A 14,080-nucleotide genomic window follows, 5' to 3' on the forward strand; every position below is an offset into this window, starting at 1 on the left:
ATATATTTTAATATTTATTATTCTATATAAGCTAGTATTCAGAATAACATTGCAAGTATAGTCTACTTGGAACATAATACTATTATTTCACATGATGAGCAAACTCCATATAAATCTATTAGTGAATCTGACCTTGCTTTAAAGATTTTAGCAGCTGCTCAATTACTGCTTGTTCATATTGTACCTGTCATCAAGCAAAATCTCTACAACTTACTCCCAGGTCTTTTTAATTCTATATCTGAAGAGAATTATTTTCCCCAATCTAAATATAAAGTTTTAAATATAACTGTAATTGAAGTCCATGCACTAGTGAAAGATATTATTTTGCTACAGTCTTATCATTGGTGTGTTCTGAATAACTATATAATATTAAGTCAATTTTTCTGAAAAGTTATGTTGGTAATTTGTTAGCCTTTTTTTTTTTTTTTTTTTTTTGCATAGTGGAAATTGGAGGACTACCACCTAAAACATAGATGGGTGGTTAAAATGTAATTCAATCTTGAAACTAGATTCCAGTGAAATTTAGAAGATAAAAAGAGATTCTCAGTATAAGATTCAGCTCTTTTAGCAACAGAATTGTAGGTTAAAGGAATAGATTGTTCTTTTCTACCCTATGTAAAATATTTTCTAGCCCCAGAATTATTAGCTGATACCTCTACACACATACATCTTTGCTACCCTGTTTAAAATTCTTTAAATTTGTGAGAACTAAGACTGAATGAACTAAATGGTTGAAAGATACTGTATCAAAACAGTATGCCACATACTGAGTACAAACTTACTGCTATGATGAAATTTTTATATACATTATTTCATTAAACTCCACAAAACCTTCAGGAAAGTTGGTATTATTTATCTCCACTTACAGATAAAGTGGAGAATTATGTGCTACACTGTCAGCAAGTCAAACCTAAATATCAGCTCTGCAGCTTACTAGCCCAGTGATTTTATGCAAGTTGCTTAATGGCTCTGAACTTGTGCAGTTTTTCATGTGTGCAAAATGGGGATACTAATAATCATTTCATAGGGTTCTTGTAGATATTAAGTAGGTTAATGCAGGTCAGGACTTAAACATGGTACCTGGTGTATGTGTTCCAATTATAACCAGGTTTTGCACAGAAAGAACTCCCATTGTCAGTCTCATTTATTCTAATTTATTTCAGTAAGTTGGTAAAGATATAACACATCATCCTGCTGTTACATAAGTATAAATTACTCTTGAAATGCTCAAATTTATGAATTTTTCCCCTCATGTTGAGACTTCAAAATGTTCAGTATATAAGGAGTTAGCTTTTTTAAAAGAAAGTCATTTTCTTTCCAAGCTTAGCTTGTCTTCTCAATCATTTTTGATGGTTAGATGGTTGAAGAAAGAAAAAAGGTATCACAAAGATTTTCTACAAGAATAATGGAGACAAACTTATTTCCATCAACTTAGGTAAAGAGTAATTAGACAGTATATATCACCTGATTTAATTAAAGTCATTAAACATTTTGCAGTAATAATACTATTTCTAGGCTTACTGTAATTCAGGAACTGTGTTTTTAGTCACATGTAATTAATTCCACACCTGAAACATTTGAAGTGTTCAAAAGAGGCTGGGGGAACTGAAAATATACTCTTTGGAGAGTAATCTGCTCATCATCGTACCCAGAGGAAAAGCATAATAAATGTTTGTTCCCACTGAATATGTAAATATTCTTGTTCAAGAATGGAGCTCTTTCTCCTTTTCCTTCAGCCACAGCTGGAACAATGACAGCAAGAACAAGTCAGGAAGGTCTGAAGTCTCTGCGTCACGGAGTCAAAAGATTTTTCTCAAATACTTAATATGTACCTTCTGGAAAGTATTAAGGTAAAACAACTCTTTGAAAATTCTAAGTTTATCCGTAAGATTATTTAAAGTGTACCCCTTTGTGCAACTTAAAACCCCGTCCCCTTCCTCTCACTTTCTCCCCCATGTACAATGTAAGCTGCTTATTAAAATAAAAAGTAAGTCAAATAGATCTCGTGGATGAAAAGGAAGGGATAGCAGGCTATCAGTGATGATGTCTACACTGTACAAGAATTGGTAAAACTGAGGATTACTAATTAAGGCTTAATGAAAAATCAATAAGACTAGGAAAGTTCATGGTACCCCTTCAGAGTAAAAGATGTATGACACATAGTCAGACTTCACTTCGTTATCTATGGATAAGAACACAACAGTCTTTTAAAAGCCGAACTGAAATGAGGAGGAAAAGCCTGTCTAGGGTTAAATACTAATTTATGCAAAACCCCGGTTTTGACAAGAATCCTGTCAATGTCAAGCAGCAGGTACACTGACAACAGGACAGGCTGAAAAGCTTTGTGTCAGAGCTGGGATAGAAGTCGCCAATTTACGAAGGCTGTTACAAACCATAGGATTTTAAAAGTGTGAAGGAAAATGGTTTTTCATAAGCAAAATGATAGAAATTTTTATTACTTTGCAGGCAGTACTATTACCTTAAAAGATCACAGTTCTTTCCCTTTATGAGAAAAAACAGTTTGCTTTAAAAGATTTGTGGATTTTTATATTAGGGCTAATATAAAGGTAAGAGTCCTAATACAGAATTTCATTATATTAGTAACATTCAAACAAAATAAATTTTAACAGGAAATATAAAAGGAAAAAGAACTAATTTGAAGAAAAAGATGGTACAAAGAAGCAGTTGGGTTTCCTTCCAAGAGGACAATTTGGGATGGATACCCAACTCCTGATCTGGAAGTTCCAAGCAGTAATTGCTGCTGAGGTCAAGGGTCAACAAACATCACTTTGAGGCACTTCCAAAGTTGAAGGAAAACTAAAGAAATGAAACCAACAGTAATTATGTGCCAGGCATTTCAATCCTTCAATACGGAACAAAATGCTTACTGAGCAGCTACTGTATTCCTTACAACAACCAAAAGATTATGTATCTTGCCCAGGTTATGTTGGACTCTAAAATCCATGCTCTTTCCACACATCTCAGTGGATGCAGAGGCTGAAGGAGAGAATTACTGATCACGCTAAACTCTTAACAAGGCTTATATACGTAGATCAAAATCAGGTGCTTTCCATCCCATTTACATTTTAAATACATCATGAAATTAATAAAACAAAACAGATGTGATATCATTTAGGCGCTATAGTTCTTACTGTAAAACACACATTATCCACAATGCTATCCACTTGGGCACCATCTACCCTGAATGACAATGTGAGAATGAGCTCCCCTGAAATGGCTACACTAGTAAGCAGCTACTGTACTTTAAGTGAATTAATGTTAGGTAAAGAGCTTAGAGTAATGTTATGTGCAAAGTTAACTGTTCCATGAAGTGAGGTATTATTACTACTTCACAAGTGTAAAGCTCTTTATAATGCCACATACAACACAGTTTTCCTCCTTTTTTGGTTTGAATCAAGCAACTGGACTGCATTATCCTAGTGAGTTACAGAGGATGAGAACACATAAGGCTAAACAAGCCTTTATGTGGCACTTTACATTTACAAAGTGATTTTACAATTATTTGTTAATAACCAATGTAGTGCAGGAGTGAGGCTGAGAATCTGGTCAATTAGCAACATGTTCATTTTTCTTCCACAGGAGAAAGGAACCCAGAGGCAATAGTACCTTACCAAATACAGTACATTTGCCCTTTGATACCCACAGGGGACTGGTTCCAGGACTGCCCCTCCATATCAAAACCTGTGAGTGCTCAAGTCCCTTATATAGAATGGTACAGTATTTGCATATAACCAAGCACACCCTCCCATATACTTTAAATCATCTCTAGATTACTCACAATAACTAATGCATATAAATGCTAAGTAAATATTCTCCTGTATGCACTGAAGTTAAGTTTTGCTTTTTGGAACTTTCTACAGCTTTTTTTTCCCCAAATATTTTTGACCCATGATTGGTGGAACCCTGTGGATACAGAGGGCTCATGGTAATTATCTTTATAAAAGTCATCCAAGTTAATATCTGCCCTTGGTATCCACAGACTGGGGCATTAACTCCCTTGAGAATATTACTAATGAGAAGGTAAGTATAATAAAACAGTAAAATTCACCAACATAAATATTTTCTCACCAGAGTCTTCACATTAACTATTACATGTTCCAAGATATTTATCCTCAGAGGCTTAGATGAATACAAATAATTTTTTTGTATGTGTAATTGGCAAGTTCCTAAATTAACCTAAGAACTTATAACTATAATACATTTTAAAAAGGGATGTTCATCCATTTCATAATTTGATAAATCTCATAGTATTGTTTCCCTATTTAATGAGTGTTATCACATTCAGTGGCATAAACTTTGAGACAGACTACTTTCCTAAGCTCTCTTAGGAAAAGTTGAAAATAGTTTTTTAGGCTCTTTTTTCAAAAACTTTATCAACATTTTGGTATGGCAGCAATTAGAAAGTCATTTAGTATCCATAATGGGTCATCCCCTTCAACTGCAGAACACGAATTTTCCACAGTAGCTTATAAATTAACTCTATGATTGTGAACAGCGTATGTTCTTAAGTGGTTCCATACTTGGATTTTGTTTTATAATTTCATAGCTAGTGGTAGACAACTGTTTTATAGTTGCCCTGAAAAAATTATAATGAACATTTAAAAAATTTTTTATTTAAAACTGTGCCCCATGTTAGGAAAAACTCTTCTTTGTGAATGGGTCAGTTAATAGAAAAGTTAATAGATAAAGTCTTAAGAGATTAAACAGCAGTTTTAAAATCTTCTACCTTATTTTCTTCTCTCCTTACTGAGATAAGCCACTCTAAATGAAGAATTTAGTGACTATCACAACTTTTAAAACAATGATATCCCTCACATGCTTGCACATGTGCACATCCAAACACAGAGTCAATATGTCTCAGAATGCTCAAATGCCTAATTAACGGTTTTATTTAATGCATCCATTACCTGGCATTAAGATGAGCTCAAGAAGGCCTGAGACTTTGTTAACATCCTTAGTACTATCAAGAGCCTAAAATCACCTTCCAGGGCATTTTCCAATACTGAATTTTGCTGAGGTCCTAGGGCAATAATATAGTCATTCTGACTGTGGAGGCTTTCAAATATCATGTCCCTAATGAGAACCTCTACTGAAAATTGGCTGAGTGGTTAACAGTTAGTTTCTGATTAATAAACATATAAAGTTCTTCTCATTCGTGTATCTACTTTACAAACTTTTCTTGCAGCTACTAAAAGACTAGATACTGAGTGTGAACTGTCACAGAATACTCTGCACATAAATTCTACTAAGGGTTGAAAACTGCTGAGAATAAATACATTCTTGGTTGGCTCCCTCTCCCATTCCCCTTGGCAGTTTCTAGATCTTTACATCTCTACTCAAAATTCCTCTATTCTTTAGATAAACAAGATTATACTGTATAGTACAGGGAAATACATACAAGATCTTATGGTAGCTCACAGAGAAAGGAATGTGACAATGAATATATATATTATGTTCATGTATAATTGAAACATTGTGCTGTACACTGGAATTTGACACATTGTAAAATGATTATAAATCAATAAAAAATGTTAAAAAAAATTCCTCTATTCTTGACCTCATTACTTTCCACAGATGACCTGCTTTGACTTGACAGAGAAGAGTTCATTAGTGAAGAATTATTCACCTTCATTCCCTGAAATCAAACATACCCTCATCCACACCTATAATTACTTCCTTCTACTCTCTAGTACTCCTCAATATACCCTACATCACATGTGATTGTATCCCACTTTCTCACCATGGTCTGGATTTTTTTTAATCCTTTCATCTATTCTCACAACCTCTCCTTTTCTCTCTACTTCACTCTGCCTTTGATGTAAACTTTCTTAGATTTTTACCCTGAGCTCCTTTACTTTTTCTTCTCATCTTCTATTCTCTTTACCTTCACAACCAAGATCTTAATAGTAGTCTATACTTCATTTGCTCATTTCCCACTTACTATCAAGAAACTACAAGTTGCCTTACACATTGACCATTCCATTGAAAGTTCTTTCTACATTCATCAGTCACCGGTTGATTGCCAAATCCAACACACGCTTTTCAGTGCTTATTCCTTGATCTCTCCAGCAATTTATATGGTAGATTAAGCACCCCTCCCCCACTGCCCAACACCTTGTCCTCGCAGGCTACAACTTCTCAATGTCCCTTCCCACCTCTCAACTGTGAAAAGTCCCCAGAAGTTGACACCTGTCCTTGTCTTTTCTCTTTTTACATGCTTTCTCTAGGCAATCTCACCCATATTCTTTACTTTTTGCCTAGACTCTGATGATTCCAAAGTCCCCATCTCTTGCCTTAATTATTGTAATAACTGGTCTCCACGCTCTCAGCTTTCACGGAATCCCATTTTCTATACTGCAAGAAATACTCTCTTAGTGCAGAATCACATGATGACACTCCCCTGCCTAAAATCCTCCACTGGTTCCTATTCTGAAATAAAATATTCCAGCTCCTTACTACAACCCACCTGACCCTTCATCCTTTGACCCCACCTGCCTTTGCAGCCAGCCTCACTTACTGACATCTGCTATACCCAAGCTATCCTGCTGCCAAAATACCTCACCCTACCAGGCCCTCCTTAGATTTTCTCACACTTTCTTCCTTTTCTCAAGCGAAGTCCTAAAGCCCTTCAGGACTTTCAAGACTCACATTAAACTTCATTCATTCAGATTTAACAAGTATTTCTTGAAAGCCCCTTATGTTTCATTTCACATACTGTTCTGAATGCTGAAGTATTAGCTGAGACAAAGTCCCGGTTCTCACATGCTTTCACTTAGGGATTGGAGGCAGGGGCAGGACACGCAGAAAGTAAGGCAGGGCAAAGGGGATAGAGATTTTGTGCGATGGCACATTACTGTTTTATAATCAGATGTCTCTTCTATGAGTCAGTTCCTGACTGAGTTAAGTGCTCTCCATCTATGCTTTCTGTTCATGATAAACAGAAGGTGCTTTCCTTGCTGGGCTCCTCTGCTAGTCCGACTCCTTCAGTGTGGAGACTGCTCATTGATGCAGTCTCACTGTCCCATTATCACATTGCCTAGCACATCATCATTTTAAGGAAATGTGTTGTGCAGGGCACTATTCTGGGTGGAAAGAGAAAGTCACATAATAAGTGCTCAAAAGTTTTTTGAAATAGATTAATACATCTTTGAAATTATAAGTTAATAGGAAAACCTAGAATATAAAAATTTCACTTTACACTTAATATTTTAATAATGTATCAAAAACTGAAACAGGGACAATGAGTCAAACTACATAATTATATACTAAAATTTTCCTGAAATTATGAATGGTAAGTAAGTACAGGCACACCTGTGAGATATTGCAGGTTTGGTTGCAAACCCCTGCAATAAAGCTAATATCACAATAAAGCAAGTCACACTAATTTTTGGTTTCCCTGTGCATATCAAAAGTTATATTTACATTATACTGCAGGCTTTAAGTGTACAATAGCATTATATCTAAAAAAACAATGTGTACATCTTAAATAAAAACGACTTTGTTGCTAAAAAATGCTAACCATCATCTGAGCCTTCAGCCAGTTGAATTCTTTTTGCAATAGTTACATCAAAGATCACTGATCATAGATCACCATAACAAATATAATAATAATGAGAAAGTTTGTAATGTTGTAAGGATTGCCAAAATGTGACACAGAGACAGGAACTGAGCAAATGCTGTTGGAAAAATGATGCAAGTAGACTTGTTTGACACAGGGTTGTCACAAACCTCCAATTTGTGAAAAACACAGTATCTGCAAAGTGTAATAAAGTAAAATGCAATAAAATGAGGTATGCCAGTACAGAGTAAATAAACATTTCATAAGAGAAATGTATTTTGCTGTGCATCTGTAAGTACCTGACAGAGACTGAGTTTTGAAGGTGTGTAAATGTTCTAGGGACAGTACAATTGAGAGAATTTTGCAAGGAACTGGGAAGTAAGTTGTATAGATAAAGTAGATGGTAAGACTTTGTATAGGTAAGACTATTGGTTTGGTTGGAGGAGTATTTCATTTACTAATTATAGACAAGAACAAGTTCAAGGATAATGGTATTTTTTCATGAAAATCTATAATCATGTTGTTGTTACCCTCACGGCAAAAAGAAAAAATCAGAAATTAAGAAGTTATGTTTTTATTTATCTTACTTTTTTAAACTCCCATATTTTCAGACCCTTTGTGCAAATTTTAGGGATTTTTCTTTAAGACTAAAATTCCCTAGTCACAATCAACTTCTTGCTAATTTCATTTTTCTTGTTACTTTCTCAAATAAAAAATGTAATACAAAATTACAGAAAGTTTATAAAATAAAAAAAAGTACATAAACATACAGATTGTACATAATTCTACTACACTAAAACTACCATTTCCTTGAGTGTATACTCAAATCTATAAATTGCTTTTCTTCACTCTTTATAAATATTTCCCATGATATTGCAGCCTTCATGATGATCTTTTATTAAAACTGTAAAATAATTCACCCAGCTGATGGATGATGATTTATTCTACCATTCTTATTGTTAGGCACTTAGGTAGTTTCTGGTTTTTTTCCCATTATTGTAATGCTGCAATGATCATCCTTCAGAAATTCACTTATTCCTTTGTTCCTTCCCGAGCAGAGATGAACAATTGTGGGATTACTAGTTTAAAGAGCATGAACACTTTTAAGGCTTGGAAAGTCAGAACAATCACACCAATTTACATGGCCATCAGCAATGTATGAGAGTGAGTGCTCATGTCACCGCATCTTTGTCAGCATGAACATTATCATTTAATTTTTCCCATTAACTCACACATTTAACACTGTACTTAACTGTTTCAGTTTGCATTTGATTCCTAACAGAGTGATATATTTCTAATTTTTAGTTATGAAAGATGACACTGCTACTTCAGCAAGAAACCATATTGAGCATAAGTCATGGGTTCAAAGCTATAAAAGTAAAATAAAATAAATAAAAATTTTTAAAAAGTTAATCTAATCATGACACGAGTAACTGTTATCGTGCTCCATGGTGATTAGGCATTAATGGCAAGCAGTTCACGTAAGTGGCTATTATACTATTATTTACACACAGCCAAATTTAGATTATGGGGGAGGGTTGGATCAAGCAGAGCTATAAGCTCTTCTTATGCCCTCATAAAGATCCCTCAATCTGAAACCAGAAGTGATCCAGAAGGCAAATTTTCTTTCTTCCTTGGTTCCAAGCAGCCTCTATTAACTGAGCGCCCAGAAAGATAGTAGGTGTCATAAATTTAGTTTGGATGAGGGTTGGCTAGAACTTACTTTACTGAGAATCAAAGATGAGGCCACGTCAGACATAACTCAAAGAGCTGACCAAAGAAATGCCCACTAAACCCCTTGTCTCTTTTCTCTATGATTAGTCCTTAAGTTAAGGATCTAGATTTTCAGTGAGGTTTCTGAAGACTTTGAACTATTTCCATCTTCTTTCCCACAGAGAAAAAGAAAGGACAAGAGGCACAATCATATTCCCATTTTCCCAACGAACCTTACTAACTAATAAAGAAGTGATCTGGGCAACAGGATTTAAGGGACTTCCCTCTGCCAACACTGTCCCAATTTCCACGCGTTAGAGATTCATTGACGTTTCTAAGTGCATAATTCTGAGATGATTAAAGTAGAAGGTGAGGTTGGGAAATGTAACAGTAATCCACACTCTAGAGAGAAAACTAATTTGACCAGTCTGGCTTTATATTCTTAGAATGCTTAAGTCTGAAGCATGCAGAGAACAGGAATAAGAGTTCCAATACAGGGAGGACACAGGGAGAAGCAAAAGGAGTTGTCACTTCGGGCTGCTTTAAAAATGCAAAGCCAAGGATACTAGATTACAGAAGAACTGGGAAGAAGAAGGCTGGTTATGATAATAAAATTTTAAGTTTCTACAGACTTTGAGAGTTTATAAAACACGTATCTGTTGATCATATTAGTTAATCTTCATAACAACTCTGCACTGAAACTAAGACCCAGAGACATTAAATAACTTACCCAAAGTCACACAGGTAGTAAGTGGCAGAGCCAGGACTCGACCCAGGTCTTCTGACTCCTCCTGTGCATATCCAGCTCCCCTGGAGCTGAAGCAGGGGCAAAAAGGGAGGCGGAAGTAATTTGCCCAAGACCAGCCTTGCCCTCTCCCCTTCTTTCAAAGGCCAAGCAGAGCAGACATTTAACTCTCTCAGTGACCCCTTTTCACCAAATTTTTTCAGGATAAAGCACACAGAATCTGAAAATGTTTCTCAGCCTCGGGCACAAGAATGGCAATAGGCAATAAACAGTTTTGGCTGCAGTTTGCCATTTATATCAAATTTATTGGAATTTCCAAGCATAGTGATTCTCATTTCAGAAAGCAAAACTTGTTTTTATAATTGAAATTACTTAAAGCAGTTTGTTTAAAAATTTTTGGTTTAGTAGTTTCAGTCAAACCTTTTAAATTATATCCTTATAAAAATTATTTTGAAAAATACTTACAAACCAAGATATCAAATCTAAGTTTAATCTATTCTATGGCCACTTTTTTTCTATCTTAATCATATTCCCCCAGTCACTGTTTTCATTAAAGCAATTATAATCATTAGAATGAATAGAATATTCAGTCTTTTCATAGCCAAGTTTAAGCATTTTCAACAAATCAATAGGAAAATGTGTGTATCATCTTCTTGAAATATAAATCTTGTATTAGTTTCTAAATTATATCTAAAATGGTTTTATTATAGCCTTTTATAATTAATTTTCTCTAACAAACTTAGAGGTTCCAGTCTCTAGTTTTTTACATAGTTCCTTAATTTTTCTTAGGGAATTACATATTTTAACTTCTCTTCTTGACTATTCACATTTCTAGTAAGTTTTAGACACAGTCAATGAGAATTTTTTCTTTGCTTTGCTTATGGCCTAGGGACACAAGGGTACAATTTAAGTGGACTGGGCATGTGACCAATGTTTTATCATTGCCAGATCATTTTGTAAACAGCTCCAATACATCTCAGTCTCTAACGGTCTTTCCATTTATGAGAAGTACTGTCAGTAAGGCCAGGTGCTAAGTAAGCATTAACACTAATCAGGGCACATAAAAGATCAAGCAGGGCTATCTTTATTTGTGCCCAAGCTTTCAGAGGCTTTCTGAACTTTAAAAGATGGTCCATTTAACCAGATTTCATCTGTGCATCAGTCATGTCTGGGATGGAACATTTCCAGTCTAATAGTTAAAAGCCACTTGAAATCTGTAAGATGAATAAAAAGGCAAACACTAAGACATAAAACAAAATAAAAAAGGAAGATGACAAGGAGGAGGAGCCTTGGATAGGAGGAAGAAGAAAGGAAGAGAAAGACAACCAAGAGAAAGAAGAGGGAAAAAAAAGAGATTACCTAAAATAGATTAAAAAATTTCAGTACTCGTAGCTCTCAGGTTCTTGATCTGGTTCCCTTTTCTCTCTGCTTTAAGATTTCAATTCCATATTTTAAAAATCTAATTAAGAATAACATTCATTTGGGTATTGATGCTCAAATTCAGGAATTCTTAATAAGATTTGTATTACCTGATCACCTTATGAGGAAAAAAATACACTAGAATACTTTTCTCCACATTATTTTAAGCCTTATTTACTTACTCAAGACTTCTTAAGGTGAAATGCTCATTATATTCTCCTAAATCATTCATTAAACAGTACCCAAAATAGCTACCAACATTAAAAACAAGTCCATCAATTTAAAAACTTGAAGCATACTGAAACAGAATTTAACTGACTTCTAATATCTTACTTCGTATAATAAGCTCTTGGTTAAGCATGAATGGGTGGGTTGACCCTAATTTCCCACTCACATGATCTGGGGAAAAAAAATGAGCACACTTCAGGTAAAATAAAAATTCCAATAAAAAGTTGTTAAAGTTAATGCTAGTTTTAAAAAGTCAATTGTGGCCTTCCCCTCTTATTTCCTTCACACTATCCCACTCATTTAACATGCATAATAAAATTGTCATCAAGAACCATGCCAACGATGGTTCCCAGACGGGAACCATCTCAGTCTGATAGAGATTATATTAATATTTATTCAGTGGCTTCTGGAAGGAAGGGAATTTATCTTCTCTTATATTCTTTTAATCCCTTAGGTACATAGGCCAATCTATTTTCTAAAGTAGCTTTGTTATAAAAAGCACTCAAAGAATATCTGTGGAAAAACTATCATATTAAACTGTTACACTCAGGCTTCTTGTCTGGAGGACTCTTCAGTAATAAAGGTGACCACCAGAACTACATTAATCATTCAACAAACAATTACTGATCTCCTTCCACTGTTTCAGCTACCAAGTTAGTTCATGTGCTCACTTAAAATCAGATCTCCTCAAGCCCTAAAAGAGATGGTACTTACAGTATATATCTACTGCTTATTTATAGAGTTCCTTTGCAATTTCATTAGTTATTATCCAACCATACATTCTATCCTTGTTTATAATTATAAGTGTCTGGAAAGGACATGTTTCTTAAAATAAGAAAATTTCCCCTCCAGACCTCAAGTGAGCTCTGGAGTAGGATCCAAGATTATCAACTCATCTTAGTAACTGTTACCAGGAAAACAAGAACAGAAGAGCAAGAGCAGTTAAGTTTAAGAGTTTGTTTTCTTCAAGGCTTTTAACAAGCTTTTAATAGTTCAAACAATATTATTGAAAGGCTTCAGAACAATTAGTAAAGGAACAATACAAATGTTGAAACAAAACAGAATTTTTAGTCTTTCAGGAGTCCTCTTAGTCATTTAAGAATGCCCATATACTCGGTGGAATTAACTTGCTTTGATACTTTCTTTTGATTCAGTAGCCAATGTCAGCTTATTAAAAAAAAAGGGATTTCAGATTTTGCTTTATACTAGATTATTAGAGAATAATAAATACAATACCCAAACAAATGATGAAAATGACTTACTGTTGGAACATATGAATGTCATGTGGATTATTAGGCAAGAATTACAGAAAAAACCCCAGCAATATTACAAAAGCTATAATGGGAGTCTTCGTAAATGACAGTTTCAAAAGTTAACAATAAATTAAAGTTTCCAGAATTAGAGTTAAAATAAAATTAAAAGACCAGTGAGTTGTGTATAATTACATGTAAAAGAAGATCTCAATTTTATTTCTATCTAATGAAACACTATTACTAATGGCATAAGTACTTAGAAGAGACATAAAATTTCAGGAATATATTTTGTCCTCTTTTCATGAAAGGTAAAGAATCTTGGAACATATTTAAGGAGAAACTGCCTCAGTCTCTATTTGTAACATAGAAATACAATATTATATTACTAAGAAGTTGAGCATCCAAAATAATGTATTCTGAAGATAAATCTTCACCCTATTTTAAAAATGGGAAATTTGAAAACTAGAAAGAAAATAAGAAAAGAGCTATGATATTTTTCAAAGTACCTCCTGTAGACTTTCTATAACAGGTTTTATACAGGAAAAAAAAAAACTTCCATAAGCATGTAAGTTTGTGAAACAATATACACTATATATGTCTGTCTCTTGGAGATTTAAAATACATATTAACCTGATAACGGGCTCAAAAAGGCTCTGTAATCATAAATAAATTCAAATTTATTTAACCAGAAAGCAGAACTAACATCCTCAGAACACACTTTAGAAAACCCTGAGCTAGACAGACCAGGCATGAAAAAGTATGCACACAAAAAAAGTGACTTTTTATTTCTTATGATGATCGGAGCTGCTTACGTTTATTCTTAATAAACTACATATATATTTTAAGGCAAATAAGATGTACTCACTGTTGCAATACTTCCTTTCCCTTCCGAATGGAGCTCACAGTCAATGACAAGCCACTAAGGGAGTTATTTCAAGCTAAGGTATAAAACTCTTGCCAGTAGTTCCCAAATTTAATGGCACTAACACCAGAGTGCTTCTCACAAGGAGACAGATTAACTCCACTCTTTTCCTAGAGTTGTGATAGTGAAGCCTACTGCACATGATTCTGGAATAAATAGCATAGGTCCAGTAAAGTTCAGGAAATCAGGATCAGTAGGAAGGGTGGTCCATATGCATCAAG

The 14,080-nt window shown here is 34.5% G+C and overlaps 1 protein-coding gene across 2 annotated transcripts in view; it reads right to left on the reverse strand.

Annotated features, from left to right (window-relative positions):
- TDRD3 (tudor domain containing 3) overlaps nucleotides 1-14,080 on the reverse strand; it is a 150,679-nt gene that overhangs the window by 14,263 nt on the left and 122,336 nt on the right. Inside the window, exon 13 of one of the 2 annotated variants that reach the window (XM_064493108.1) lies at nucleotides 10,023-10,108. The exons of the other annotated variant lie outside the window; for it this stretch is intronic. Coding sequence (XP_064349178.1) covers nucleotides 10,023-10,108 — 86 coding nt within the window. The remainder of the gene's footprint in view (nucleotides 1-10,022; nucleotides 10,109-14,080) is intronic. 2 annotated transcript variants of the gene reach the window in all.

This window comes from Camelus dromedarius, chromosome 13 (genome assembly GCF_036321535.1).
Source record: "Camelus dromedarius isolate mCamDro1 chromosome 13, mCamDro1.pat, whole genome shotgun sequence".
Taxonomy (NCBI): domain Eukaryota; kingdom Metazoa; phylum Chordata; class Mammalia; order Artiodactyla; family Camelidae; genus Camelus; species Camelus dromedarius.